Source organism: Phocoena phocoena, chromosome 19 (genome assembly GCF_963924675.1).
Source record: "Phocoena phocoena chromosome 19, mPhoPho1.1, whole genome shotgun sequence".
Classification (NCBI taxonomy): domain Eukaryota; kingdom Metazoa; phylum Chordata; class Mammalia; order Artiodactyla; family Phocoenidae; genus Phocoena; species Phocoena phocoena.
The window spans coordinates 6,335,403-6,360,908 of NC_089237.1; the positions used below are offsets into that span (position 1 = coordinate 6,335,403).

At 60.2% G+C, this 25,506-nt stretch overlaps 1 protein-coding gene across 1 annotated transcript; it reads left to right on the forward strand.

The window, feature by feature from the left end:
* The first annotated feature begins 520 nt into the window (after positions 1–520).
* KIF19 (kinesin family member 19) lies at positions 521–25,395 on the forward strand. Its single transcript, XM_065896914.1, has 20 exons — positions 521–559; positions 2,306–2,386; positions 12,719–12,829; positions 13,463–13,550; positions 13,851–13,987; positions 15,055–15,180; positions 15,524–15,718; positions 17,127–17,273; positions 18,626–18,748; positions 19,986–20,151; positions 20,827–21,001; positions 21,107–21,305; positions 21,896–22,166; positions 22,264–22,385; positions 22,855–22,988; positions 23,244–23,349; positions 23,514–23,610; positions 24,263–24,660; positions 24,873–25,032; positions 25,265–25,395. The coding sequence occupies exons 1-20, from the start codon at positions 521–523 to the stop codon at positions 25,393–25,395; spliced, it is 3,006 nt and encodes a 1,001-aa protein (XP_065752986.1).
* Positions 25,396–25,506: the final 111 nt, after the last annotated feature.

The following is a 25,506-nucleotide window of genomic DNA, read 5'->3' on the forward strand; positions in this document are numbered from 1 at the left end:
GCTGCCAGCCGCCGCCCTAGAGACGCTGAGTCAGACAGACAGGCAGACAGACAGACCGGCAGAGGATGCTCGCGGCCCCAGCGGGAGGCAGCGCGTCTGTCTCTCGAGCCACGCGGCCGGACGGGCGCCCCCTGGAGGGCCGTGGAAGAGGAGCCCAGGCCGCGAGCCCCGGGGCGCGGGGAGGGGGCGCCGAGAGCTACCAAACGGACGGACGCTGGGCCGCGCCGGAGGCCGGAGGGTCGCATAGGCGGACACTCGCCGGGAAAGCGGAGCAGCCTAGGGCGCCTACCCGGCGGAGGCGGCCACCCCTCGGCAGCAGCGCGGAGGGGCGGGGTCGCGGGAGGCGGGAGGTGCCGTCGGGGCCCTCCCCCGGCCCCGCCTCCCTGTCGGCGGCCTCGGCCGCGGGCGCGTCGTTGGTTTCGGGTTGTCAGGCAGCAGCAGCGCAGGCGAGGCTGCGAGGGAGCCGGCGGCGGCGGCCACGACCGCTGTCGCGGCCTGAGCCCTTCCACCCGCCGCCAGCATGAAGGACAGCGGGGACTCCAAGGACCAGCAACTCATGGTGAGAACCCGTCAACCTCGCCCTCCTCGACCCCATCCCTGGTCCCCCGAACCCCCACCCTCGGGCGGCCTCCGTACCGTACTGGGTGCCCCCGTACTGGGTGCCCCCTGACCCACTCAGGGTCAGGGGCTGGGAGCGTCCAGAGCAACTTGCCCCGAGTGGTGCATGTCAGGAAGGAGGGCATCATGGCCACCCTGCTAAGGCCTGGAAAGTTAGCCTGGCTTCAGTCCCACTCCCCCTTTACACCTTCCCAGCAGGGCCCCCCCACCCCCCACCTGTGCAGATGGGGCTCTGGAACAACACTGCTCTCTGATCCAGAAAAGCCATGGGCAGGGAGGGCTTGACCTACCTGCCCGGGGAAGGAAAGTGGGAGCTTCCTAGTGAACCAGGGCATGCCAGCCCGGTGGCGTCAGGAGTTTAAAGGGTTTGAGGATCACAGGTAGGTAGACAAGAGCCCCCAGGTACTAGAGGAGCTGGTACAGGGTTGAAGGTAGCTGGTTATTGGGTTGCAACACAGATGCCGCCCAAGTAAGGACTCTAAACATTTCCGAGAAGTGCTGGAAGCAACCAAGGTGGCCCCTCATAGCCCCGGGGACTGGGGCAGAGGAAGAGGTTGTGAGTGGGGGGCACGGGAGACAGGTGGAGACAAAGACAGGTTTCTGATTATCAGTGGGGCCAGACTGAGTGATGGGGGGAAGACTCAGTGACCCCAAGGCCACTGCTTTCTCCCAGCCCCCCCCCACCCCCTAACTTCTGAGATCCGGGAAAGGGCCGCCATCGCCAGCAGGTGGGTGGTAATGTAACTGGAGGATAATACAGCCCCCAGAGACTCCCGCCTCTGTAGGGTGAGCTCGCTGCTCCGAAGACGAACCTCAGCCCCAGGCCCCCAAGCAAGCCCGGGGAGGCTCTGGAACATCCTCTCTGGTAGTTTAGAATTGTGTCTTGGAAAATGGCTTGCCTTGGCTTGTGTGGTGCGCGCCCCTGGGGCAGGGTTGGAGGGGCCTTCCCCGCCACCCGTGGAGTTTGGCTGAGGAGGCCGGTGTGCGCGGCCTGACAGGCAGTGAAGTGCCTCTGAGAGTGAAGGGTTCTTACCCGGCATGAGGGCCCGTTAGTTATACCCACGCGCCCCCCTCGGTGCCCCACAAGAGCAGCTATTTCCCCTTGATCAGTAGAAACAGCAGTGCCCCGTCTGGGGGGAGACCCAGGCCCAGGATGAAGACCCACCATCTCTCTCTGGCGGGAGGATAGAGGGAGGTGGGAGCCTCCGATGGCACTGTCCTCAGGTGGGAATGCAGTCACTGGTTGTCAGCATGAGGAGGGGATGTCCCCTGGGCCCCCGTCCCACCTCCCGCCCACATTGTCCACAGACGCACAGACAGGCTGCTCCACTGCCAAGGGCTCCAAGTTCAAGGCCCAGGGGAGATGCAGGTGCTTAATTTGGGGTGTGACTGATGCAGCCTGGTGGAGCAGACAGCTCTCTCCGCTGGGGCTCTCCCTAGGGCACAGGCTCCTGGGAAGTTCATAGACTCAGACAGAGCCCACAGTCTGTGGACCTGGTACCCTCGACCTAGAGGGTAGCCTTGAACCACTGAGTTTTCCTTAAGATGAACCAGGCTCGGATGGCTGAACAGAGAGGAGCCCATGGGGCTGGTCCAGGGGAGGATTCCTGGGGTCCTCTCATCCTTCTCTATGCGGCCCGGCACAACCCTCTCCATCTAATCCCAGGGGTCTGGCCTTCCCTCCCAGGTGGCGCTCCGGGTCCGGCCCATCAGCGTGGCGGAGCTGGAAGAAGGAGCCACTCTCATCGCCCATAAAGTAGACGAGCAGGTACATGGGGCTGTGTGGCTGGGAGCTGTAGGGCAGGGCAGAGGTCTGCTCACACCTGGTAGGGGCGGGAAGGGCCCTTCCTCTGCCCTCTGAACTCTTGGCTGTACTATTGACTACATCATCAAGGAAACCATAGTCCTTCTTCCAGGAAGCCTCCCTAGATTGATCCAAGGAGAGCTAAAAGCTTCCCTGGTCTGAGGGGGAGGGCGAGCTTGAGCCCCTCCCTCCAGCCCTGAAAAAATTCACACACCTTCCGTGTACCCATGACTTGACTTCCCCACCTTAGTGGGTCTGCTACCCGTAGAGCACGTGTTCATAGGGTCTAGAGCTAATGCTCACCTCCAGACCGTTCATGTTCTGCAAAGTCTTTGGATGTCTATTTGCTCTCTTGGTTCTCCTGTCAACATGATGAGGTGGGCAGGGCAAGCCCCACCTCCGTCTACACAGGAGACAAGAAATATTTATCAAGTGCCCACAACACATGCTGGGGACAGTGTTAGGAGCCGGGAAACCACGGTGAACAGAAGAGACCCTGTCCTCCCTCCGTTGCCAGCGCAGGGAGATGAGACTTAAATGAAAGAATTGAATCATGAACGTATGAGTTTGTAGCCAACAAGGGCTGCAAAGAAATGTGTGGAGGTATGGGAATAAGAGGGCACTTGACCTAGACCCAGAGGGCAGGGAGGGCTTCCTTGAGAAAGGGTGCTTGAGCTGAAACAGGAGGGATGAAGAAGAGGTCATTAGGAGTGTGCCAAAGGGAGAAATTTCAACCAGAGGGACTTGCGTGTGCAAAGGCCCTGTGGTGAGAGGGATTGTGATACACTTGGGTAATGGAGAAAAGGCCGGTGTGGCTCAAGCCAGAGAGAGAAGGGGTGAGAGGAGCGAGATGAGGTTGGCGGCGTGGGCAGGAGCCAGGCTGCGCACTCTGTAGACCACGGCCAGGATGGTTTTTGGGGTAGGCAGTTGACTCAGGTTTGGGGTGGGGATGGGCACAGTGGTGGGGGCAGGCTTGCTGCCTAGGTAGAAGCATCATGGTGATATGGCCTCTGGGGACCCCGAGAGCAACCCCTTGCCTCTGCTCTGTGGCCGCTGCTAGCTTCTCCTGAGTGGCCAGGCTCATCCATCCAGGTGGCTGGATGTGCTAGGAGGTCAGAGGAGTCAGGGCGGGGCAGTGCATTGCAGAGAGAGGCGTAAAGTGGGCACCTGCTGGCCTTGAGCCTGGCGGGCTGGACTCAGGAAGCCCAGGGGCCATGGTAAGAAGACCATAGGTAGACAAAGCCTGCGATGCCTGCCTGCCTCGGGGTCCCTGGGGGCAAGCCTCTTCCTTCAGCCCCAGTGAGCTGTGGCCACAACAGAGCTGGGTGGCACCAGCCTCCTGATTTCTCTTCCTCCGCGCCCTGTTGGAAAAGGGTAGCCTTCCTCAAAGGCCTGAAGGAAGGCAGCGGGGGGCTGGGAAGAACCCATCTAAAGGCCTGGTGGGGGTAGCATGAATGCCCGCAACAGCTGTGGAGTGTAGGTTCCATCATGTACCGGCTGTGTGGCCTGGGTCAGGTTGCTTCCAGAAGCCTCAGCTGCCTCCTCTGTAAGTGGCGACAGTCACCATAATGCCTCCTCTGGAGGGTCCTCAGCCGCAAATATATGCACGGTGCTTCCACAGGGCATGGTACCCAGTAGGCATTTAATAGCTGTGAGTTATCATCTACAAGTGACTGAGAGTGCCCAGGGCTGCTGGATTGGCTGATGAGAGGGGCCAGCCATGAACAGCCAGAGAACTCGAGAGGAGAAACCTCCTTCCAGGCAAGGCCACTCCCTGTTTGTCCAGGTTGTCCCCAAGGATATCAGGTCCTCAGAGGTGGAACAATGATGCCCTCTCTCTGGGCCGCTCCTGGCTCCCAGCCGGCGTGGGGGCTGACAGATATTAACTGATGCTGAGAGAAATGCTCTGGGCCCGGGCACAGCCCATTGTGTGCCCACACACAGCAAACACTGGCTCCTTTCTGTCCCTGCCAGTGGAGAGGGAGGCCAAGCTGCGCCTCCGAGAAGGTCCCAAGGGCTGGGCAGTCCCAACGGAGCTGCTCCTTTGTCAGCTTAGACATGGAAAGAGTGGTCTGAGCAGTGTGGGCTCAGGGCTCTCAACACAGACTCCAGGCCCTGCAGGGAGAATGCTAAGCATGTGGGCCCCAGCATCTTCTCTCCCTGCTGGATTCAAAGATGCACTTGCCTGGGACTTCCTTGGTCCAGTGGTTAAGACTCTGCACTTCCACGGCAGGGGGCCCAGGTTCGATCCCTGGTCGTGGAACTAAGATCCCACGTGGGATTCTGCATGGTGGGGCCGAAGAAAACAAACAAACAAAAACCCCAAAGATACATTTGCCTGGGCTGCAGTTTGGGAGAAGCCACAGCAAATGGCAGGCTGGGAACCTCCGAAAAACAAGCCGCCGCTCAGGTGCTCCGTCCCTCTGACCAGTAAGGTGAAGTCCACAAAGTAAAATGGATAGCCTCGCCCTCTGGCTAGGCCCTGCCCCCTGACCTCCATCCTTCTCCGGTGACCCCCATGGCTTCTCTGTGGCCCAGGCCATCCAGGCTTGCGCAGCTGGCCCTGAGGGAGGCTGGGGGCTGCAGGCTTGGCCAGCCTCACTGATGGGCCAGCTGCTCTGGTTCTTCTCCCTGAGGTCTGGAGCCCAGTGGGCTGGCAGGGTGAGTTTGCGAGCATCCCCAGGACAACAGGGCCTTCGAGTCTTTTCCCAGCAAAGGTGCAGCTGGGCCCAAGCATCCTACACAGACCCGGCCTCCGCTAAAGAGCCGTGTGCTTGGGAAGTGGATCTGCCCTTGACCCGCTGCTTCCCTTGCTCCCTTGGCTGTGGTCCCTCCATCACGGCCCAGCCCCGCAGAAGGGCTCCCCAACCCAGCCTCTGCTGGCCTGGGGTTCTGGGCTCTGCCTCCTCTGTGATGCAGGGCTTACTTCACCCCTGCTCCTGCCGTCCCGGGCTAGCGGGTCGGGAGCCGCCGAGCACAGCAGGCCAGAGGTCACTACTGAAGCCCGGCCCCTGGTGGTCAGCAGGGAGGCGATGCCAAAGCCCACCAGTCGGTGGGTTCTGAGCGGGCAGAGGTGGACCGAGGCCTCAGCCAGCCACTGCCTGGGACTGCCTTGCCTAGAGCTAGGCGTCATTCTCCTGCAGATGAAGGAGACACTGTTCCCCTAGCTTTGCAGAGGTGGACACTCACTTGGCAGAGTGTCCTCTGGGGACAAGAGGCCGGTGTGCCCGGATTCTGGGGAAGCCGGAGTTAGGGTTTGGATTTGTCACGAGGTGGTCCGGGTGCCTGTGGTCTTACCCACCGCCATCGCCCCATCTGATTCGGGATCATTGTCACAGCGCCATCTTAGAAGTCTTCACGGGCTAACGCATGCCCAGTGCTTACAGCAGCTGGCGCACAGTCAGCGTTTAACAGAGGTTAGTTTATCTCCAGGGCTGACACACGGGATGGTTTCAGGCCCCATAGGTAAGTGAAACCCTGGTCCACCTCCTGCCCGCCCCCTTCTGGCTTCAGGGCTCCCTGTCTGGTTGTCCCCAGTCTGTCACGGCCACACCTTTGTGTTCACGGAAGGGTCAGGTAGGAGCTTGGTCTCCTAGCATCTGGGCCGGGAGTAGACCCTGACGCCAGACCCCTCAGGGATGCCACTGATGGCCACAGGGACAGCCTGAGAGGTCGCTGGGGCCCAGAAGTTCCGGAATAGACGGCTCCCTTCCCTCCCCCCTACAGAGCCCACAGCCTGCGGATCCTCCCCCCAGCCCTCCAGACCATGCTTGTCGACAGGATTTAAGTCACCTGACCATATGCATAATCCCGCAGTTAGCCTTTATCTGTTCAAAGCCCAACTGTCACCCCCACCCCGTGCCCCTGGGGTCCTATCGGAGGAGCCACCAAGGGGCTTCCGGATCCTGGTCTCCGTTTCCTCATCAGAAGACAGTATGTTAAGAACCTGCTCCACTGTTGGACTTCCCTGGTGACACAGTGGTTAAGAATCTGCCTGCCAATGCAGGGGACACGGGTTCGAGCTCTGGTCCGGGAAGATCCCACATGCTGCGGAGCAACTAAGCCTGTGAGCCACAACTACTGAGCCTGCGAGCCACAACTACTGAGCCTGCGAGCCACAACTACTGAAGCCCGCGTGCCTAGAGCCCGTGCTCCGCAACAAGAGAAGCCACCGCAATAAGAAGCCTGCGCACCGCAACGAAGAGTAGCCCCCGCTCACCGCAACTAGAGAAAGCCTGCGGGCAGCAACGAGGACCCAACGCAGCCAAAAATAATTAATTAAAAAAGAAAAAAGAACTCGCCCGGCCCAGCCCAAGAGCTATTGAGAGAGGATTAGAGGCAATCCTGTAAGGGAGAGCTGTGCCACACAAGTACAGACTATTGTGAAAGGTGAATAAAGTATAAGGTGACAGATGCCGAGAGTCAGAGACTGTGAGTGTTGTGGGAGCAGCCCGGGCGCTTTCAGCCCCACTCACCTGCCTGGGGGTGGAGCCCCCCGTGCACACCCACCATCTGGATGCTTCTTGGTTCTGTAGCCCCAAAGGAGGGTGACTGGGAGAGGATTCAAGAAGTCTTTCTCTCCACCCTTAGCCACCACCCCGCCCATCTCCCCAGCCCCCTCCCGGCCCCAGGAAACCACTTTCCGTCTCTATAGATTCACCCGTTCTGGACAGTTTGTAGAAATGGAATCATACAATATGTGGTCCTTCATGTCTGGCTTGTATCACTGAGCATAATGCTTTCGAGGTTCATCCACGTTGTAAGACCTTCCCTGGCGGTCCAGTGGTTAGGACTCCACGCTTCCAGTGCAGGGGGTGGGGCTTTGATCCCTGGTTGGGGCACTGAGATCCCCCAAGCCACGGGGTATAGCCAAAAAGTAAAAAAAAGGAAAAGGCTGCATCAACCTTGTAGCCTGGGTTCGAACTTTATTCCTTTTTGTGGCTGGATACTATCCCAGGCTATGGTTACTCTGCATTTAGGTGACCCATTCATCAGTTGATGGGCATTTGGGTTGCTTCCTACCTTTTGGCTATTATGAATAATGCTGCCAGGATGCAAGGACTCTTCTACTGAGTGCCTGAATGGGCACAAGGCAAGAGTGCAGGTTAAAAAGGCAGATCTGTGGGCCCAGTTCCCCAGAGATTTTCATTCAGTGAATCTGGGTAGTGCCTGGGAATCTGTATTTTACAAGCTCCCAGGGCGACACTGTAGGCCCATGAGAGATGCAGCCCTAGACGATCTTGGCCACACGTCCTCTCACCCGAGGCCTCAGGGTCCTCAGAGTCCTGTAGGCAGGTGGAGACCTGTCCAGGACATCAGCCAGGTGTGGCTCTGTCCTGAGCAGCCAGCTGGGCCTTGGTGGCTTTATGAGCTCAGCGTTCTGGTCTTTTCCATCTAGCCTGAAGGTTGTCAGGGCCCAGGGACACCCTTCCTGAGATCAAAATCTCCTTTCTTGAGTACCCACAAGATGGTACTTTTACAACTAGAACTATGACCAGCCATGAATTTTCCTTCTTAAAGAAAAAACAAAAATCTAGAAACAGCCTTACAGGTGTGATAGCCACCTAGAATCAGGCTTTTGTTTCGCTGTGTCCTGTTTACACCCTGAGAATACAGGAGCTATGGACTCAGCTCCCAGGACTGGAAATGATGTCTCCTAGGCTGGGGCCTCCCCAGATGCCCGTTCTCTGCTGGGGCTTCCTGAGTAGGTGAGGAGTGCTGGCATGATTTCTTCTCTCAAGGCTACGGCCTTGTTGGTCCTCCCAGACTTCCAACTGGGAAGCACTTGAGGCCCAGAGAGGTGGTGCAGTTTTCCCGAGGTCACACAGCAGTATGGAACCTGAACCCAATTTGCACATCCCCTTCCCCGGAGATCTTCGCTGCCAGTTTGGAGGCTTGAGGAGGAATAGTTTAGGTCAGAGGTTTTCAACTGGGGGCGATTTTGCTCCCCAGGGGACATTCGGCAATGTCACAACTGGGAGGAGGCTGTGCCATGGCCTCTAGTGGGTAGAGGCCAGGGCTGCTGCTAAACATCCTACAACACACCGGACAATTCCTGATAACAATGATCCAGCCCAAAGTGTCAATAGTGCCAAGACTGTGAAACCCTGGTCTCAGTTCAGCCATTTGGAGGCCAGAAAGAAGCGGCTAAAACTGCAAAGCCGATCAGAGCCCAGCAGCTAGCGGTGTGCAGTGGAAGAACTCCCGACACACTTTGTTCACGGTATTTCTCACCTAGGAGATGCGGGCGAGGAGCCTGGTCCCTAATGGGGACACAGGCTATGGATGACACCCTCCCCCAAGCCTGAGGCCCCCTACTTCCCTTGCGGGTCTTGGGTTTCCAGGCCCAAAGCTAGAACCGTGGAAAGGTCACAGTCAGCATTGAATGAAAAACACGTCTGGAGGTGGAGGCAGTGGGGGCAGGGAGAGGTCAAGCCCGGGGGCCTTTGCTGAGCTAGCAGGCCTGGACCAGTGGGGACAGAGCCTTGCCGTGTGCCACCCAGCTTCCCCACTCCCGGCCCTGCTTTCCACCATCCCGCCAGCATCGGGAGGGCCCTGTGCATCCTGTGTGGTCAGCGTGGCCCTTGAAACCTCCCAGAGTCAGGTGCCCAGCATGCCACAGGCATGAACATTTAAGATGCACCTAACCTGGTGGCACAGTGGTTAGGAATCCGCCTGCCAAGGCAGGGGGCACGGCTTTGAGCCCTGGTCCGGGAAGATCCCACATGCCACAGAGCAACTAAGCCTGCGCGCCACAACTACTGAGCCCGCGAGCCACAACTTCTGAAGCCCGTGCGCCTAGAGCCCGTGCTCCGCAACAAGAGAAGCCACCGCAACGAGAGTAGCCCCCACTCGCCGCAACTAGAGAAAGCCCGCGCGCAGCAACAAAGACCCAACGCAGCCAAAAAAAAGTAATTAATTTTAAAAAATATAAGATGCAGGGAATTGTGAAAGAGAGCTCCCAGACTAGCCCACGCCCTCAGAGCTGAGGCAGGAGCCTGCCTCCAGTAGTGTATCAATTTGTAAGGCTGCTGGAACCAAGTACCACACACTGGGGGGCTTAAACAACACAAATATGTTCATTCACAGTTCTGTGGCCAGGAGTCTGAAGGGCTGGCTCCTTCTGAGGCTGCAAAGGAGAATTTGTTCCAGGCCTCTGTCCTCGGCGTGCAGATGGCCATCTTCTCCCTGTGTCTCTTCCCGTCATCTTCCTGCCACGCGTGTCTGTGTCCAAATTTCCCCTTTTTATAAGGACACCACCAGTCCTTATAAAGGGACCGCACCCTAACTTAACCGATTATAGCTACAACAGCCCTCTTTTTAAATAAGGTCACATTCTGAGGGACTGCGGGATTGGACTTTAATATTTGAATTTGGGGAGGACACAGTTCAACCAGGACAGGCCCCAGGAAGGCAGCTGTTGGTCCAGAGGCAGGGGCGGGAGGTCTGCTGGTTAGGGGCCTGGGTTCTGGAACCCAACAGCTCTGAATCCAACCAGCTCTGTACTCGGCAGTGCAGCTTTTGGGTACCAGTCTGATTCCTCGTAATAATGCTGAGATGATATGAGTGCCTACTCTAAGCTGTCGGGGAAAATGAGAAAGTGTGTGCAAAGCACATAGCACTGCATATGGCACCTTCAAAGCTCCCTCCGTGCAGCCTTATTGAGAAAACATTCCTTGGGCACATGCTGGGTGCCAGCCTGGGTGACATTTAGGACAGACAGGAGCCTCCCAGAGCGGGGGCAGCACGTGCTCACAGAGGAGCCCCAACGTCTCCTTCTGTGGCCATCTTGGGTCTGTGCTGTCAAGATTCCTGGCAGACGGGACGGGAGGAAAAATCCCTGCCTTTCTCATAAGAATCGCCAGTGATTCGGAGCTGAGGCTGTCTGCCCACAGCCTGCCTCTCACCTCGTGGCCTTGCTAATGCTTTTCCCTCGTCTGCTTTCCTCACCTCACATTCCTCAGCCAACTCTTACTCATCCTTTAAGACTCAGTGCTGGGGACTTCCCTGGTGGCGCAGTGGTTAAGAATCTGCCTGCCAGTGCAGGGGACACGGGTTCGAGCCCTGGTCCGGGAAGATCCCACATGCTGCGGAGCAACTAAGCCTGTGCGCCACAACTACTGAGCCTGTGCTGTGGAGCCCGCGAGCCACAACTACTGAAGCCTGTGTGCCACAAATACTGAAGCCCGCGCACCTAGAGCCCATGCTCTGCAACAGGAGAAGCCACCGCAATGAGAAGCCCGCGCACCGCAACGAAGAGTAGCCCCCGCTCGCCACAAATAGAGAAAGCCCGCATGCAGCAATGAAGACCCAACGCGGCCAAAAATAAAATAAGTAAATAAACTTAAAAAAAAAAAAAAAAAGACTCAGTGCTGGCGCCACCTCTTCCAGCAAGCCCTCCTGCAGTGGAAAACCTGCATCACGGATCACATGCCCCTCCTCTATGCTCTGATTGCCTCCTGGAGCCCAGCGCTTGTTATTACAATGATCTGTTCCCCACTCCACTGTGATGTCAGAGGCAGGAAACCACATTTCATTTTCTCTCTCTCCTCGGGGGGCCCCGCTTAATGCCTGGTCCATAGAAGGTGCCCAGCAGTCGTGGTCACCCGGCCTGAACTCCCTGTACAGCCCACAGCGCCCCACCCCACCCCAGCCCTCCGCGGCTCAGCTCCAGTTCACCTGGCTGGGGGGCACAAGGGCTCCATTGTATGCCAGAGTGGACCAGGATGGGGGTGATGCTTTGAAGGGTGGGGCGCAGGCTGGGGCCCAGACAGATGGAGACCCAGACAAAGCCCTCTCTTTTTTTTTTTTTTTTTGGCGTGGGCCTCTCACTGCTGTGGCCTCTCCCGTTGCAGAGCACAGGCTCCGGACGCGCAGGCCCAGCGGCCATGGCTCACGGGCCCAGACGCTCCGCGGCATGTGGGACCCTCCTGGACCGGGGCATGAACCCGCGTCCCCCGCATCGGCAGGCGGACTCTCAACCACTGCGCCACCAGGGAAGCCCCAACACCCTCTTTAAGAGGGGATCATAGCAGTCGTGCTGACAATGTCCTGATTCAGGAGCCTGGATGTCAAAAGAACCAAATGCCGACGGTGCCATGAACTTGGCAGTGCCCAGAGGTCACTTGAAGGTGATCAGTGGGTGATGGGCATCAGTGCACACAGCTCACCCACTCCTGCATCAAAGGTCCCTAGAGGGCGGTCCTCAGGCCGCTGGCGCTGCTGGTATGCACAGGAGTTCTGGCACCGAGGGTGAGAGCTGTACATCTGGTCAAGTTCCATTGCGTTCCACTGGGACCCACACCTGGGGACTTGTGGGCGGATGTATCTTCATTTGGGTCTGAAACTTGATCAGGGCTCCTGCTGCTGGCGTTAGGGCCCGAGCCTGGAACTGGATCCTGGGACAAGCTTACAGGGCACTGGGGCTGAAGCCCTGAGGTGGTGGCTGGGGACAGGTGGGCACCCCAGGTACAGCCGCAGGCCCCGACACCCTACACTCAGCTCACCATGGCCACCCAGCCTCTGGCAGGCTGTGAGGAGGCCTCAGTCAGTAGCCTCATTCTTTCCCTGCACAAAGCCCCAGCCCAGCCTGTCTGGAGCATCCCCTCTAACTGGCTCACCTGGAATCCCATCTGATTGGATAAGACCTCTGGGTGAGGGTCCTGGGTCGGGCCTCCTAGAGAGCTGTCTTACCTCTTCCTTCTTCCCTCCTCCATTGAGAATCCCAGAAGGGGGCCCTGCTGGGACCCCAGGGGTCTTAGGCCAGTTTAGACGCAGTGAGCACAGCTGTGTACCTATTGGGAGGAGTCTGGTGGGAGTTCCAAGGCTGTGGTCCTCCCGGCACTGGGCCTCCTGAATCCTGGTGCTGGACTGGGGTGCACCGACAGGGACCCATGTGGATCTCCCAGGTCCATGGAGCCGGGCCGGGCTCCCAAGTCAGCCTCCTCTGTCAGTCAGCTCCCTCTGCCCCTCCAAGGGCTGCCCCTTATGCCTTGTCTGCTCTCAAGTCCTCTTTGGGCTGCCACTGGCCCTGGCTCCCCTGCTGACCCAGGAAAGGAGCTGCATCACTGTGTCTGCGACCTTGGGTGGCTCTAGGACAGCCCATCCCCCTCAGTGCCTTGTCCTTTGTCAGGACTCAGTTTACCTCTTGGCCCCGGCGTTCCTGGACACAGAGCATCGTCCCCACTCCTTCCCATGTCTTGAGTGAGGAGGGGTGAGGTCAGTGGTCAGTGTTGACATTGGTATGGGCCTGGGGCTCCCGGGTGACCACCAGCCTCCCCTCGGGTGCCTTTGCAGATGGTGGTTCTTATGGACCCAATGGAAGACCCTGACGACATCCTGCGGGCGCATCGCTCCCGGGAGAAGTCCTACCTATTCGACGTGGCCTTTGACTTCACTGCCACCCAGGTGAGGGGGGCCCGGGCCCAGGGACACACAAGATCCTCTCTCTGCCCTTTGACCCCCTCAGGAGGGAGTCCTTGGGGGACCCTGCCACCGACCCTCAGCCTTCCTTCCATCACTTGCTGTCTCCCCACACGTGCAAGTGTGCGTGTGCCTGCGTGGTGCATTCAGAGCCTCCTGTGTGGACACGCCCCGGTCAGCACGCAGAGGCCACCCTACACGGGGACCCACACAGCACACCCCACAGGTGGCCCCTATGGGAGCTGGAGGAGAGTGCTTGAAGCCCATCTGGTGCTGGGAGGGGAGCTACGGGAAGCTGACACCCTCCCAGGGACCCCCGTCTTGCCCATCTGCGGGATGCTCCCAGCGGCAGATGTAATGCGTGCGTCCTCGGGGCTGGGGGCTGGGAGCCGGCTGTGGGGGGAGGCGTCTCAGGTGTCCTGAGCTCTCTTTCAGGCTGGCATCCCCCCATGGGGTGAAAGCAGAGACATCCATTCCCCACTTCCCACCCCCACTTCTCTGGGGCCGAGGGCTCCAGGGACAGAAGCTGCTTCTGTTGGGAGCCAGGATGTGCCCGTGGGCCTGTGTGCTCTGCCCTGCCTGTGCCCAGGCCCCTGACGGGTCTCCTCTTTCCTGCAGGAGATGGTGTATCAGGCCACCACCAAGAGCCTCATTGAAGGCGTCATCTCAGGCTACAATGCCACTGTCTTTGCCTATGGTCCCACAGGTGAGGGGGAGCAGAGCCCACGGAGAGGACTGTATGCCCTGGTTGTCCCCTCTGAGAATCAAGCCCCCTTGCCCTCCACCGCCGAGCTAGTCTGGCCCCAACCGGAGCAGGGTCCGAGGACGTGGCTGATTAAAACCACCCTCCCCCAGGGCCCTTTGGACCCAGAGCCCCATCCCCAGCCAAGGATGCCATCTTCTCCCCTTCCCCCCACCTCCCTGGCCATCTGGGAGGGTCCAGCCTTGAGGACAGACCCAGGTTTGCCAGGAGCCCCTGCTCACCCACCGCCCTGCTCTGCCCCAGGCTGCGGGAAAACCTACACCATGCTGGGCACAGACCACGAGCCCGGCATCTACGTTCGGACCCTCAATGACCTCTTCTGTGCCATTGAGGAGACCAGCAACGACATGGAATATGAGGTGTCCATGTCCTACCTGGAGGTGGGTCCTCCCTCCACCCTGTCCCGTGGGCTTGGACAAGAGGCCCATAGGACCGGGCTGGCTCACCTCCCTGTCACGGGGCAGTTTCCTGGGGTGCTCATCGCTGCTGCTCTCCCATGTGCATATGGTTGGCCTCACTTTTTAAAAACTGAGGCTCAGAGAGGTTAGGCAACTAGATCGAGGTCACACAGTAAGTGAGGGAGCAGGGATTCAAACTCAGGACCCCAGGGCTTTAAAGCCGAGCCGTGCCCGTTGTGCCACACTCCAAAGTAGCCTTGTCGCTGAGCACAGACCTCAGCCATCCTCCCAGACGCCATCGTCCTGGGCACACTCCTGAAAGCCAACCCTGTCTCTGCCCTGCCGGGCTACGTGCAGGCACTCAGCGTCTATAGGTACAGGTGGGAACTGCACGTACACGGACAGGCTGGGACCTGCCAGCCTTCGCTCTCTTGCCACAGCCTCTGATGCCCACCTGTATGAGTGCTACCACCAGGCAACGAGGGGTCAGCGGGGGTGGCCAGGCGGTGGGGGCGGACACACAGAGGCCAGAAGAGGCAGGAGAGCCAGCAGGCTAGACGCCATCTGGCTCCTGGCCTCTCCGGCTCCCTCCGGGAGCTGATAATCTCCCGGGTGACAGCTCAGGAAGGGCAGTGAGACATTGCTGCCAGCAGCTGCTCCAGCCAGCGTGGCGTTGACTCAGCCAGCAAGATGCACTCTGGGGGCCTGCGAGGTGGGAGCAGGTGAAGGTCGAGTATGGGTTGCCTGGTAACAAACAGGGCTCGGCCGTGGGTCAGGCCCCATCCCCCGTCCCGGGCCTGGCCAGCCTGTTCCGTGCGGTTCTGATGCCTCTGCACCCTTGCCTCTGGTGGCCCCATGTTTCCCTCCGGGTGCTGAAGCCCCCTATGCCCACCCCATAGGAAGGAAGGGGTCGTCCTCCTTAACCAGGGTTTCCCTGAGAGGAGCCTGGAGCTCTCGGGAGGGACAGAGAACCTGGCCATTGCCTGAACCTCCTGCCCTTGGTCTCCTGTTAACATCTGTCCCCTGCCCCTCCCAACCTGGCCCATCAGATCTACAATGAGATGATCCGGGACCTGCTGAACCCTGCCCTGGGGTACCTGGAGCTGAGGGAGGACTCCAAAGGGGTGATCCAGGTGGCCGGGATCACCGAGGTCTCCACCGTCAATGCCAAAGAGGCGAGTCACAGTAGGGAGGGACACTAACCTCCAGGGGAGGGTGGGGATGGGTGGGAGGGGGCTGGGCCCTGCAGCCAGGGAGCAGCTGCTCGCTCAGCTGGGCTGGGGCTGGGGCAGACACAGAGAATCCTGGATGACACGCCCCCAGCCACGCAGACCCTGGGGGCTGACCAGGCAACCAGCCTCCCAGTTTACAGACAGGCCCTGACCTCCCGGGCCCCGCAGCACCCAGGGGGCCGACCCACCCCTGCCTGGGCCCCTTCCCAACCTCTCAGCTGCAGGACGTGGGAGCATCCTCACGGGTCCCCAGGAGTGGCCTTCCTCCCCCGCCCCACCCACCCAGATCATGCAGCTACTGTTGAAGGGGAACCGGCAGAGGACCCAGGAGCCCACGGCCGCCAACCAGACGTCCTCCCGCTCCCACGCCGTGCTCCAGGTGGCCGTGCGCCAGCGCAGCCGGGTCAAGAACGTCCTGCAGGAGGTGCGGCAGGGCCGCCTGTTCATGATCGACCTGGCTGGCTCTGAGCGGGCCTCCCAGGTGAGGCTAGCTCCCCGTGGGGCTGGGGAGAAAGCCTGGGGGGCAGGGCAGGGATGCTGGCCGCCCAGCTTCCCAAGGGGTGAGGGTGGGGACTGTCCCAGGGAGGGCGGGGATGAGGGGGATCCCGAGGGGAAGGGACTGAGGAATGTCTCCGATGAGCAAGAAGGATGGGGGGGACCCTGGGGAAGCACACAAGGGCTGTTTGTGGGAAGGGGCCTGGGAGCGTGGGGATTTCTCCAGGGAAGGAGACAGTGGCTGCCCCGGAGGAGCGGGGAACAGGCAAGAGAATGAAGGGGCCCAATGAGGAGCTGGGGCAGGGGGGAAACAACGTCCCCCGACTGGGGGCACCCTGGGCAGAGCCCGGGAGGGGGCCGTTGCCAACCACATCAGGGAGAGAAAAAGGTCCATCACCCATTTCTCAGCATTTGTCCCCCATCACTAAGCCCAGTCCGCCTGGCCCTGCGCCTGGGCCCGGGCCCCCTCCTGCGGGCAAACTTGGAGGTTTCAGGGTCACGTGAGTGCTGGGGCTGCGTGATGTCACCGTTAGCACTGAAGCAAATGCAAGGGACAGGACAGCACCAGGGAGATGTAACAGGGCTTGTGTTTGAACGTGTGGGGTTGGTTTGAATGTGTGGGGTTGGTTTAAACAAGGTGGAGTTGGAGAAACACACCCCTCTCTTCCAGTAAAGGCCTGAGGGCTTCCTGGAGGAGGAGTACAGGGGAGCAGCCAGCTCCCCGCGGGGGGAGAGGGTGTGCCCCGCGGCCTCTGGAGTGAGCGGGTCCCAGCTTCACCAGGCTGGGCAAAGACGTCTCCCGAGGGCGGCTGTAGGCAGAGCTTCCTGGGACTTGACACTGTCCTGCTCTCACACCCACTTACATACACCTCAACCCATTTCCTCACTCACAGACTTTCTTATACACATATACATGCTGTCACATATACACATGCAATTCACACACACTCACTCCCCCCTCCACACACACACACAAACTTCCCTCTTCCCTCCCTGAAGCCTGGCGCACCCTCTAGAGCCATGTGCCCATGGCCACGCCTGTTGCCATGCCCGTGGCCGGCCGGCTCTCAGCTAAGCTGCCTGGGAAGCCACGACCCACCTCCATCGCATTCTCGGCGCTGCCTTAGCTGTGCCGCGGGGCTAGCCCCCCGGGGCAGACGAAGTGCCAGGGTCTCAACCCTCAGAAGCCTCTTGTCCCCCACTCTTGTTCAGAGGCCTTCCGGTTCTCTGACATTCTCGAAAGCCCTCCGTGACCCCCCCCCACCCCCCCGCCGGACAGAGGGTGGGACCAGGCCCTCAGCATCTCTCCCTTGCAGGGGCCCTGGGGGAGAGGGAGGGGTTTACAACTCAGGATGGCCCGGGGCAGGGAGTCACACCCACTGCTCGCCCCCCAGACACAGAACCGTGGGCAGCGCATGAAAGAGGGGGCCCACATCAATCGCTCGCTGCTGGCCCTGGGTAACTGCATCAACGCGCTGAGTGACAAGAGCAGCAACAAGTACGTCAACTACCGTGACAGCAAGCTCACCCGGCTCCTGAAGGTATGACCTGCCGCCGGGCCCAGTGCCTGGGCACCCGGGGGGGGCCGCCAGCGTCTCAAGGAAAAATACAGGACGCCCAGCTGCATGTGAATTTCAAATAAACAAAATCTGTTTGGGTATAAGTATGTCCCATGCCATCTTTGGGACATACTTATACTAAAAAACCAAAACCAAAAACCCACTTGTTATTTATCCAAAATTCAGATTTCACTGGGTGTCTTGTATGTTATCTGGTGACTCTCACCAAAGACTGGGCAGCAGGGAGGGAAAAGGGCTGCCTCTGACCCCCCACCCCAGGGCTGTGGGTCTAGGGGAACTGGGGGTCGTCTGGATTTGGGGGTTCAGGTGGTCAGTCAGCATCAGGGCTCCCAGAGGCTGCTGTTGGGGAGGCCCCGCTCCTGGCTGGGCTCTGTGTTCGGTACCTCAGCACCCCCTTCTCGGTCCCTTTCATCTTGTCAGCGAGTCTGAGTTAGGGGATTACTATTTCCATTTGCAGATGAGGAAACCGAGGCACTAGGAGGCTAAGTAACCTTCCCAAGGCCTCACACTAGTCACTGCTGGACGTAGGGTCCCAGCAGAGGTCTGTCTGGGCCGATAGCAGAGCTGCAGGTGGCTTAATCGGCCTGCCAGCATCACTGCACTTACAGCCTGGGAGGCAGGACAGTTAATTTCTGCCACCCTCGAAACCCAAGGGAGCTGAGGATTAGAGAGGTCATGGAGCTTGCTTGGAGTCGCCCAGCTCGTAACTGCTGCAGCCAAGGGCTTTGTCTCCCCCCAAGCCCGCAGCCCCGCTGTGCACTCTCTGTCTGTCCAGGAGGGCATAGCAAGCCCAGGGCAAGGGAGGCGGTGGCCACAGGCCAAATTCAACCTTCATACAGAGGTCCCCGTCACCCCCCTCACTCCAGCCAAGACGACAGCGCCACCAGCAGTCGGATAAAGGGGGACCTGGGAAGCCAGAGGGGATGGGGGAGGGGCCCAGGGCCCCACGGGGCTCTTCCCCCCTCTGGTTCCCAGCCAGTCAGGGCCGCTGCCTTTCCTCGTTCTCACGTATGAGGGGAGGAGAAGGGAAGCCGGGAGACCCTGACCTGGATACGAACTTTGGCGAAGAAGCTGGAAGAGGGGAGAAGGGGGGACAGCAGAGGAGGAGGGGAGAGTCCCGTGATGCTTGGCACCAGCGGCTGTGAGAGTGTGCGCGTGTGTGTGTGAGTGTGAGATAGAGGGAAACACACACACACACACACACACACACACACACACACACACCCCACAGGGGCATCACGAACAGCCTGGCAGGAGCAGCGTGCAGGAAGGCAGGGTCCTGCTGACCACAGCCCGCCCTCGGCCCCGTCCAGGACTCCCTGGGGGGCAACAGCCGCACGGTGATGATCGCCCACATCAGCCCAGCGAGCAGTGCCTTTGAGGAATCCCGGAACACCCTGACCTACGCTGGCCGGGCCAAGAACATCAAGACCAGGGTGAGGGACCCCTGGTCTGTCCCCCAGGGCCCGCCTTCCTGGGCCAAGATTCGAGCCCCTGGACTGATTCCAGTCCCTGCCACTGCACCGCACATTCTCTGGAACCAGCCACCACCGCACCGGCCCCACTCCCCAGTCCAGTGTCACTCCTGTGCCCTTCCCTGTTGCCCGCCGGGAAGCCCACAGCCCTTGAGAGTCCCCTTCTTCTCGTGCAAGGTCTGTGAGCCCCGAGCCCCATCATCCCCTTCCATCTCCCCCTTTTCATCTTTAGATAGTCAGATGTTTACCTTTCCAAAGCCCCTAATCCCAATAGACGGAGGTGACCGTTACTATGCACTTACGCCGGGCCCTTTATCAAATCATCTCATCTGATCCTCAAATGAGGCAGGCGTCATTTCTGTCCCCGTTTCACAGCTGAGGAAAATGAGGCAGAAGGGAGTTCAGTGACCTCCCAGTCCCAGGGCAGTGATGACGCTGAGACTGGAGCTGTGTCTGCCCGGTTTCCAAGCCCACGTTCTCACCCTCTCCGGTGAACGTGTTAGAATCCCCACTATTCCGTTAGGACGTTTGTTTCCACCCGTGTGGGTAGAGGGGTGGGAATTCTAAGACAGAATTTCCTGAACACCCTCCCGACACTACGATTCGCCAGCCATTGTTCCAGGCACTTTACGATTTATCCCAACCCTCCAGGAACTGAATGATGGGAGGAGACAGGTAATAATGATACTCCGAATTGATAGCTCAGAACATTATTAACAGCAGGAAATGATGCCAACGATCGGGGATGGGGGTGCTGGTGGGATCCCCTGTAGCTCTTTAGAGACTGTGAGAGGGAAACAGGATGGGGAGGAAATTTAGGAAGAGGCAGCAGTAAGGGTAGAGGTTCCAGAGGCAGGAAGGAGATGGTGTCGGCGGTGGGAGTGGGGCAAGTAGGGTGGTTCCTCGGCTGGAGCAGAATGTTCCTGTTGGAGCAGTGAGTCAAAAGAAAATCTAGAGAGAGTGGGGGGGGAATTAGGGCATTCCCCCAAGCAGTAGGGAGCCACTGAAGGTTGACCAGGGAAGGCAGCGTTTTAGGAGTATGCCTCTGGCGGAGGCACGCAGTGTTGAGAGGTTGTAGGGTCAGAGGTAAGGAGGCCATTACTGTCAGAAAGATTAGGGGTAAGAAAGAGAAAAGAGGAACCCGCAGGCAGGCCCCGGCGTCCAGGTGACCGTACCTGCTCCCCTCCCCTCCCCACAGGTGAAGCAGAACCTGCTCAACGTCTCCTACCACATCGCGCAGTACGCCAGCATCATCGCCGACCTGCGGGGCGAGATCAAGAGGCTCAAGTGCAAGATCGACAAGCAGGGTGGGCGGGGCCAGGCCCACGGCCGGCTGGAGCGGGGCGACATCTGTCACATCCAAGGTGTGTGTGGGGGGGGTCTGTGTTAGTGGGAGCCCGTCTCCCGAAGCCCGTCCGGGCCGTCTCAAATTGCTCATGGGTCAGGCGGGGCCGGGTTCAAAGCTAGACTCAGATTCTTTCTGGCTGGGTAGCCTTGGGCTAGTCATCAACCACTCTGAACCTTCAGTCCTTCAATTGTCAAATGGAATCACGATCTCTGCTTCAGAGACTCGACCTGAGGGTTAGGTGGTATCACACGAGTGAGTGGCAGGTGGGCATTTAGCTGTGTGGGGCGTCGCTCTCGGGGCTGCAGTGCAGGGCTCCGAGACTGTGCCTGGCATCACCAGAAGGGATACGGTGCTCATACACTTTCTGTAATTGCTATGATGATTTTCCAACAGATGGCAGTAAAGTGTCTAAAGGGCACCTTTTATTAGTTGACGGAGAGGTGCTCTAAAGGCCGACGGAAGCCCAGTTCATACAGAGAAGCTGGGAATCACCTTTGGGTCATAGCCTGAAGACTCAATGCGGAAGTGGGATGTGGGAGGGCTGTGGTAATCGAGGAGGTCTTTCTGGAGGAGGTGCTTGTACAGGAAGTCATTTGGGAAGAAAGAAAGGGGAGGGCCCCAGGTAGCCCAGACATCTTGGCCTGACCCTTCCTCCTCCACTGACCTCCCCCACCTGCCGTTCAACGGCCAGCCAAGGTCCAGCTGCACAGCGAGAAGGGTGAGCAGACTGAGATGGGACAGCTGCGGGAGCAGCTCATCAGCGCCTTCCAGGAGCAGATGGACGTGCGGAGACACCTGCTGGAGCTGGAGAACCACGCCATGGAGGTGCAGATCGACACCTCCCGCCACCTGCTCACCATTGCAGGGTAAGCACTCCCCGCCTGGGACAGGGGCTGGGAGCCGGAGACGCATGCCGTGCCTCCCACCGTGGCCTGAATCCCGGGTCTCCCTCGGGGGTGGGGCTGCGGCAGCTGGGAGCAGGAGAAGTCCCGCAGGGCGCTCAAGTGGAGGGAGGAGCAACGCAAGGAGTCCTACACCAAGGACGACAGTGAGAAGGACTCGGACACAGGCGATGACCAGCCAGACATCCTGGAGCCCCCCGAGGTGGCCTGCGCCCGGGAGAGCATCGCTGCCCTGACGGGGGAGCAGAAGAAGCTGCGAAAGCAGAAGGTGCCTGGGGCTTGGGGGTCTGGGAGAGTGGGTTTGAGAGGCCCCAGCAGGAAGGGGCTGGGGGAGGCCTGTGCGAGGAGTGAGAGCTGGGAGCTCAGGCCACAAATCCCCTGTGACCTCACTGAACTGCTTCACCTCTTCGTGCCTCTCTTACGCATCTGCAAAATGGGAGCAGTCAGCCCTAGTAGGGTTATGGGGAGATTAAACAAATGCCTTTCACATACCAAGGACTCAAAAACTGGTAGCCAATATCGTAACTAGGATTTTCCAGATCTCTGCCCTCCGTTCTGGAGCATATCCTGGCCAGGGGGGTTCAGGGTACCGTGGGCCCTGAGGGCATCAGCTGGGCTGGGGCTCAGCAGATCCACGGAGCTGGTTCCAGGGATGGTTTGTGGTCAGGACGGCAAGAAGGTAGGCAGAGACGGGCCCCTCAGGGGCAGCCCCTGGTTGCAAGGCCCGAGAGGCAGCTGCGAGAGTGGGCCTCGGAACGGGGCTTCAGCCGGGAGCCCAGAGTCCGGGGACTGGAGGCGCGGGGACAGGCGCAGCGGTGGGCGAGAGCCCGCCTGGCGCTCACCCCGCTTGGTCCCCAGCTGACGCTGGAGCAGCGCTGCCGAGAGCTGCGCGCGCGCGGCCGGCGCCTAGAGGAGACGCTGCCGCGGCGCATCGGCTCCGAGGAGCAGCGCGAGCTGCTCAGCCTGCTGTGCCGCGTGCACGAGCTCGAGGTGGAGAACACGGAGATGCAGTCGCACGCGCTGCTCCGCGACGGCGCGCTCCGTCACCGCCGCGAGGCCCTGCGCCGCCTGGAGCAGCACCGCAGCCTCTGCGACGAGATCATCCAGGGCCAGCGGCAGATCATCGACGGTAGGGCCCGCGCCCCGCGCGGCCGAGCCGCCCACGGGCCCCATCGCCCCGCGGAGGGCCCGAGGGCACGCGCTGAGCCCTGCCCCTCCCCCGGCAGACTACAGCTTGGCCGTCCCGCAGCGCCTGCAGGAGCTGTACGACGTGTACGTGCGAGCGCAGGACGAGGGCAGCCTGGAGCGGGCGACCATCATGGACCGCGTGGCCTCTGGGGCCCTGCAGGTGGGCGCCCCGGGCCCGAGCACGCGCACACGCGCTAAGGGAGGGGCCGATGGCCAGGGCAGTGCGTGCAGGTCGTTGGCATGGCGGTGGGACCAGGCTGGCTGGTCCCCAGGGCGCTGACTCCTTCCTTCTTATCCCACCCAAAGGCTTGCCAAGCCTGAGTAAGCTTCCTTTCTCGGCGTATTCTTCTCTGGCACTTGTCCCCACCCAGGGTCTGAAGGTCAGGTTTGGCTATCTGAGATATGACAAATGGCCCCAGACGCCCTCCCAGGAGACCAGGCCACCAGGCAGTGCCACGGGGGATGCCTAGCCTACCACAGCTTGTCCCTGGGGACCGAGAACAAGCCCACTGCCCTCTGGGGCTCCCAGCCCCTATTACCGCCCCAGACACCCTGTGTGCCTTTGTCACCCTGTGCCGTTACCCGGCCCAGGACCAAGTCTTCTGACGGACCCTTCCCCACCTCCCCAGGACAGCTCCTTGCCCAAAATTAGCAGAGCAGGAACCTTGCTGACCCCAGAGTCTGACCCAGAGAGCGTGAAGACGCTGAGCTCTGAAGCCCAGCTCCTGCAGGGCAGCTTCCTGCCTCCGATCAGCACAGAGGGGTGAGGCCAGGGGCCGCTTTCTGCCAGTCCTTCCTGCCTGAGCCACCACGGGCTGTGTCCCAGAGATGCCAGCCCAGGTTAGGGCTTCCTGGGGGGGGATGGAGCAGGAACGAAAGGGGGGAGGTGACACAGGTCTGGAGCCAGGACTTTTGGGTCCTCTCTCCCTTTACACGACAGCTCCCCCCTAGGGTGGGGGTGGGACCGCAGTGGGACCAGCCTGGTCAACAGATGCCCATCCTCCTCTACCAACCTCAGTGAAGCCAACCACGTGTCCAAGGCCAGTTCCGGGGCCTGGCAAGTGAAGAGCTCCTCTGTGCCCACCCCACCCCCCATCCAGATTGGCAGCCTGGTGACGCAGGAGGTGAGCACTGAGCACCGCTGGCCCTATGGGCTCCTCTGCTGCAGGTGGGAGCACCAGGGTGGACACCCAGTGGTTGGGATGGAGCCTTTCCAAAACAGCCCCCTGGGGACATAGGGTCCCTGCTGTGTCCAGTGGCTTCTCTTCCCAACCAATTCGTCTCACAGGCCCCCACTCAGGACAGCCTGGGCAGCCTGAGCGGCCGGATCAACTCCTCCCCTGACAGCAGTGAGAACCTGTCAGAGATCCCTTTGTCCTGCAAAGGTGTGCCCCCTGCCCACCCTGTCAGCCTGAGCCTGGCATCGTCCAAACTGCTCAGATCACCCAGCCCAGAGCCCCTTCCTTCCCTCTGCACTTCTAAGTACACCCATGCGTCGGGTGCTGACCGTTCTAGAAAGAGAGGCACCAGTGCCCAGAGAGGATTAACGAGCTGCTCTGTCCACACAAAGCTGGGGGCACAATCAGAAACCGGAATGGGGAACACATGGCGCTTAGGATCACGCCCCACCTTCCCACTCAGAAATAATTGTAAGAGTAAATATAGACCGAACCCCTACGCCCTGGCCATAGGCTGTGCCCGTTATCTCAGTTACTCCTCATAACCTGGGACTTCCCTGGCGGTCTAGTGGTTAAGACTCTGCGCTTCCACTGCAGGGGGCATGGGTTCGATCCCTGGTCGGGGAACTAAGCCTTGGCCAAAAAAAAAAAAAAAAAAAAAAAAAATCCTCACAAGCCAGTGGGGTTAGTTTTACCATCCCCAGTTTACAGATGAAAGTAAGGCTCAGAAACTTGCCCACAGTTTCTTAAACAGCAAGCAAGGGGGGATGCTTTGGCAGAGAAGGGGTGTTGGAGGTGCAGGAGGGGGAGGAATATGTGGCCTTGATCCCCGGTTGGGTGCTCCTTTGTCCCGCCGCAGAGAGGAAGGAGATCCTGACGGACACCAAGTGCATCTCGGTGAAGGCTGCCCGGCGACGCTCTCGGGCCCTGGGCGCCGAGGGGCGCCACCTGCTGGCACCCAGCACGGAGCGCAGCAGCCTGTCCCTGCACTCGCTGAGCGAGGCTGACGATGCGCGGCCACCCGGCCTGCTGGCCTGCAAGCGGCCACCCAGCCCCATGCTGCAGCACGCTGCCAGTGAGGACAACCTGTCCGGCAGCACGGGTGAGGCCCCATCCCGGGCCGTCGAGCATCGTGGCGATGGCCCCGGGCCCTGGCTGCGTGGCCAGAAGAAAAGCCTGGGCAAGAAACGGGAGGAGTTGCTGGAAGCAAAGAGGAGGAAGCGGAGGTTGCAGTCCTTTGAGGTCACAGGGCAAGGGGTGAGTCCCGGGACAAGGACTGGGGGCTCTGGGCCCCTGCCTTGCTGGTGGGGCTCTGAGGGCTGGATTGCTCCAGCGGCCCCAGGGTACCCCTAGCTGTGCACCACCCTCCACGCCGTATCCCCCCAAGCTGGCGTAGCTGCCAGGGCAGACCCGTGTATCAGATCCGCACGCAGCTCCCACCTCACCTCACTGCTCTTCAGCCAACACAGCTCTCCCGCCCCAAGACACACCTCCTGGGGCCCCATCCCGCGCAGAGCATCTCGGACCACAGGGTGCAAGTGTGCGGGCACCCAGCCTCTGGTACCCGGCATCTGGGAAAGGTCACCCTGCCTATGGCCAAGGTCAAACTCCCTCCAAGCCAGAACACAGGTCAGTACCAGCAAAGGAGGGAATGGGAGGGGAGCGCTTGGTCAGCCCAGGGAGGAAGCAGGTTGAGCTCCCTGCCCTATGGCTGCCCCTTGCTGGAAACAGGGTTCTTGAAGAATATTTGTGGGGCTGGCACCTTGGGGTTGTGCCCCTAGGGAGTTCAAAGCCACTGGGTGATCAGAGGGGATGGAGAGGCGTTCCTAAAGCACTGCTCGTGGCCCTTCCCCCGTTGCAGGCCCTGGGGACTCCTCACCCCTCGCTGTCCCCTCCAACCCAGCTGGTGTTTCCCAACGGGCTACCCGGGGGCCCCGCCTGCCCCATGGCACAAGCACCCATGGCAAAGATGGACGCTTCCAACATAACTGAGGGGCCCTGCCTGGAACCGGCCCTCCTGCCCCCAAGACTGAATGGGGTGTAGCAGGAAATGGGAGATGGAGGCTGGGCAGACGGGGGTGCCCTGCGAGCAGGAGCTCGGGA

Excerpts from the sequence above, each read along its gene's own strand:
- KIF19 (XM_065896914.1), top strand. The coding sequence starts at position 521 with ATGAAGGACAGCGGGGACTCCAAGGACCAGCAACTCATG. Across the intron at positions 23,350-23,513 it reads GCAGCCTGGTGACGCAGGAG|GCCCCCACTCAGGACAGCCT; the intron begins GTGAGCACTGAG and ends TTCGTCTCACAG. Across the intron at positions 24,661-24,872 it reads TTGAGGTCACAGGGCAAGGG|CTCTCCCGCCCCAAGACACA; the intron begins GTGAGTCCCGGG and ends CAGCCAACACAG.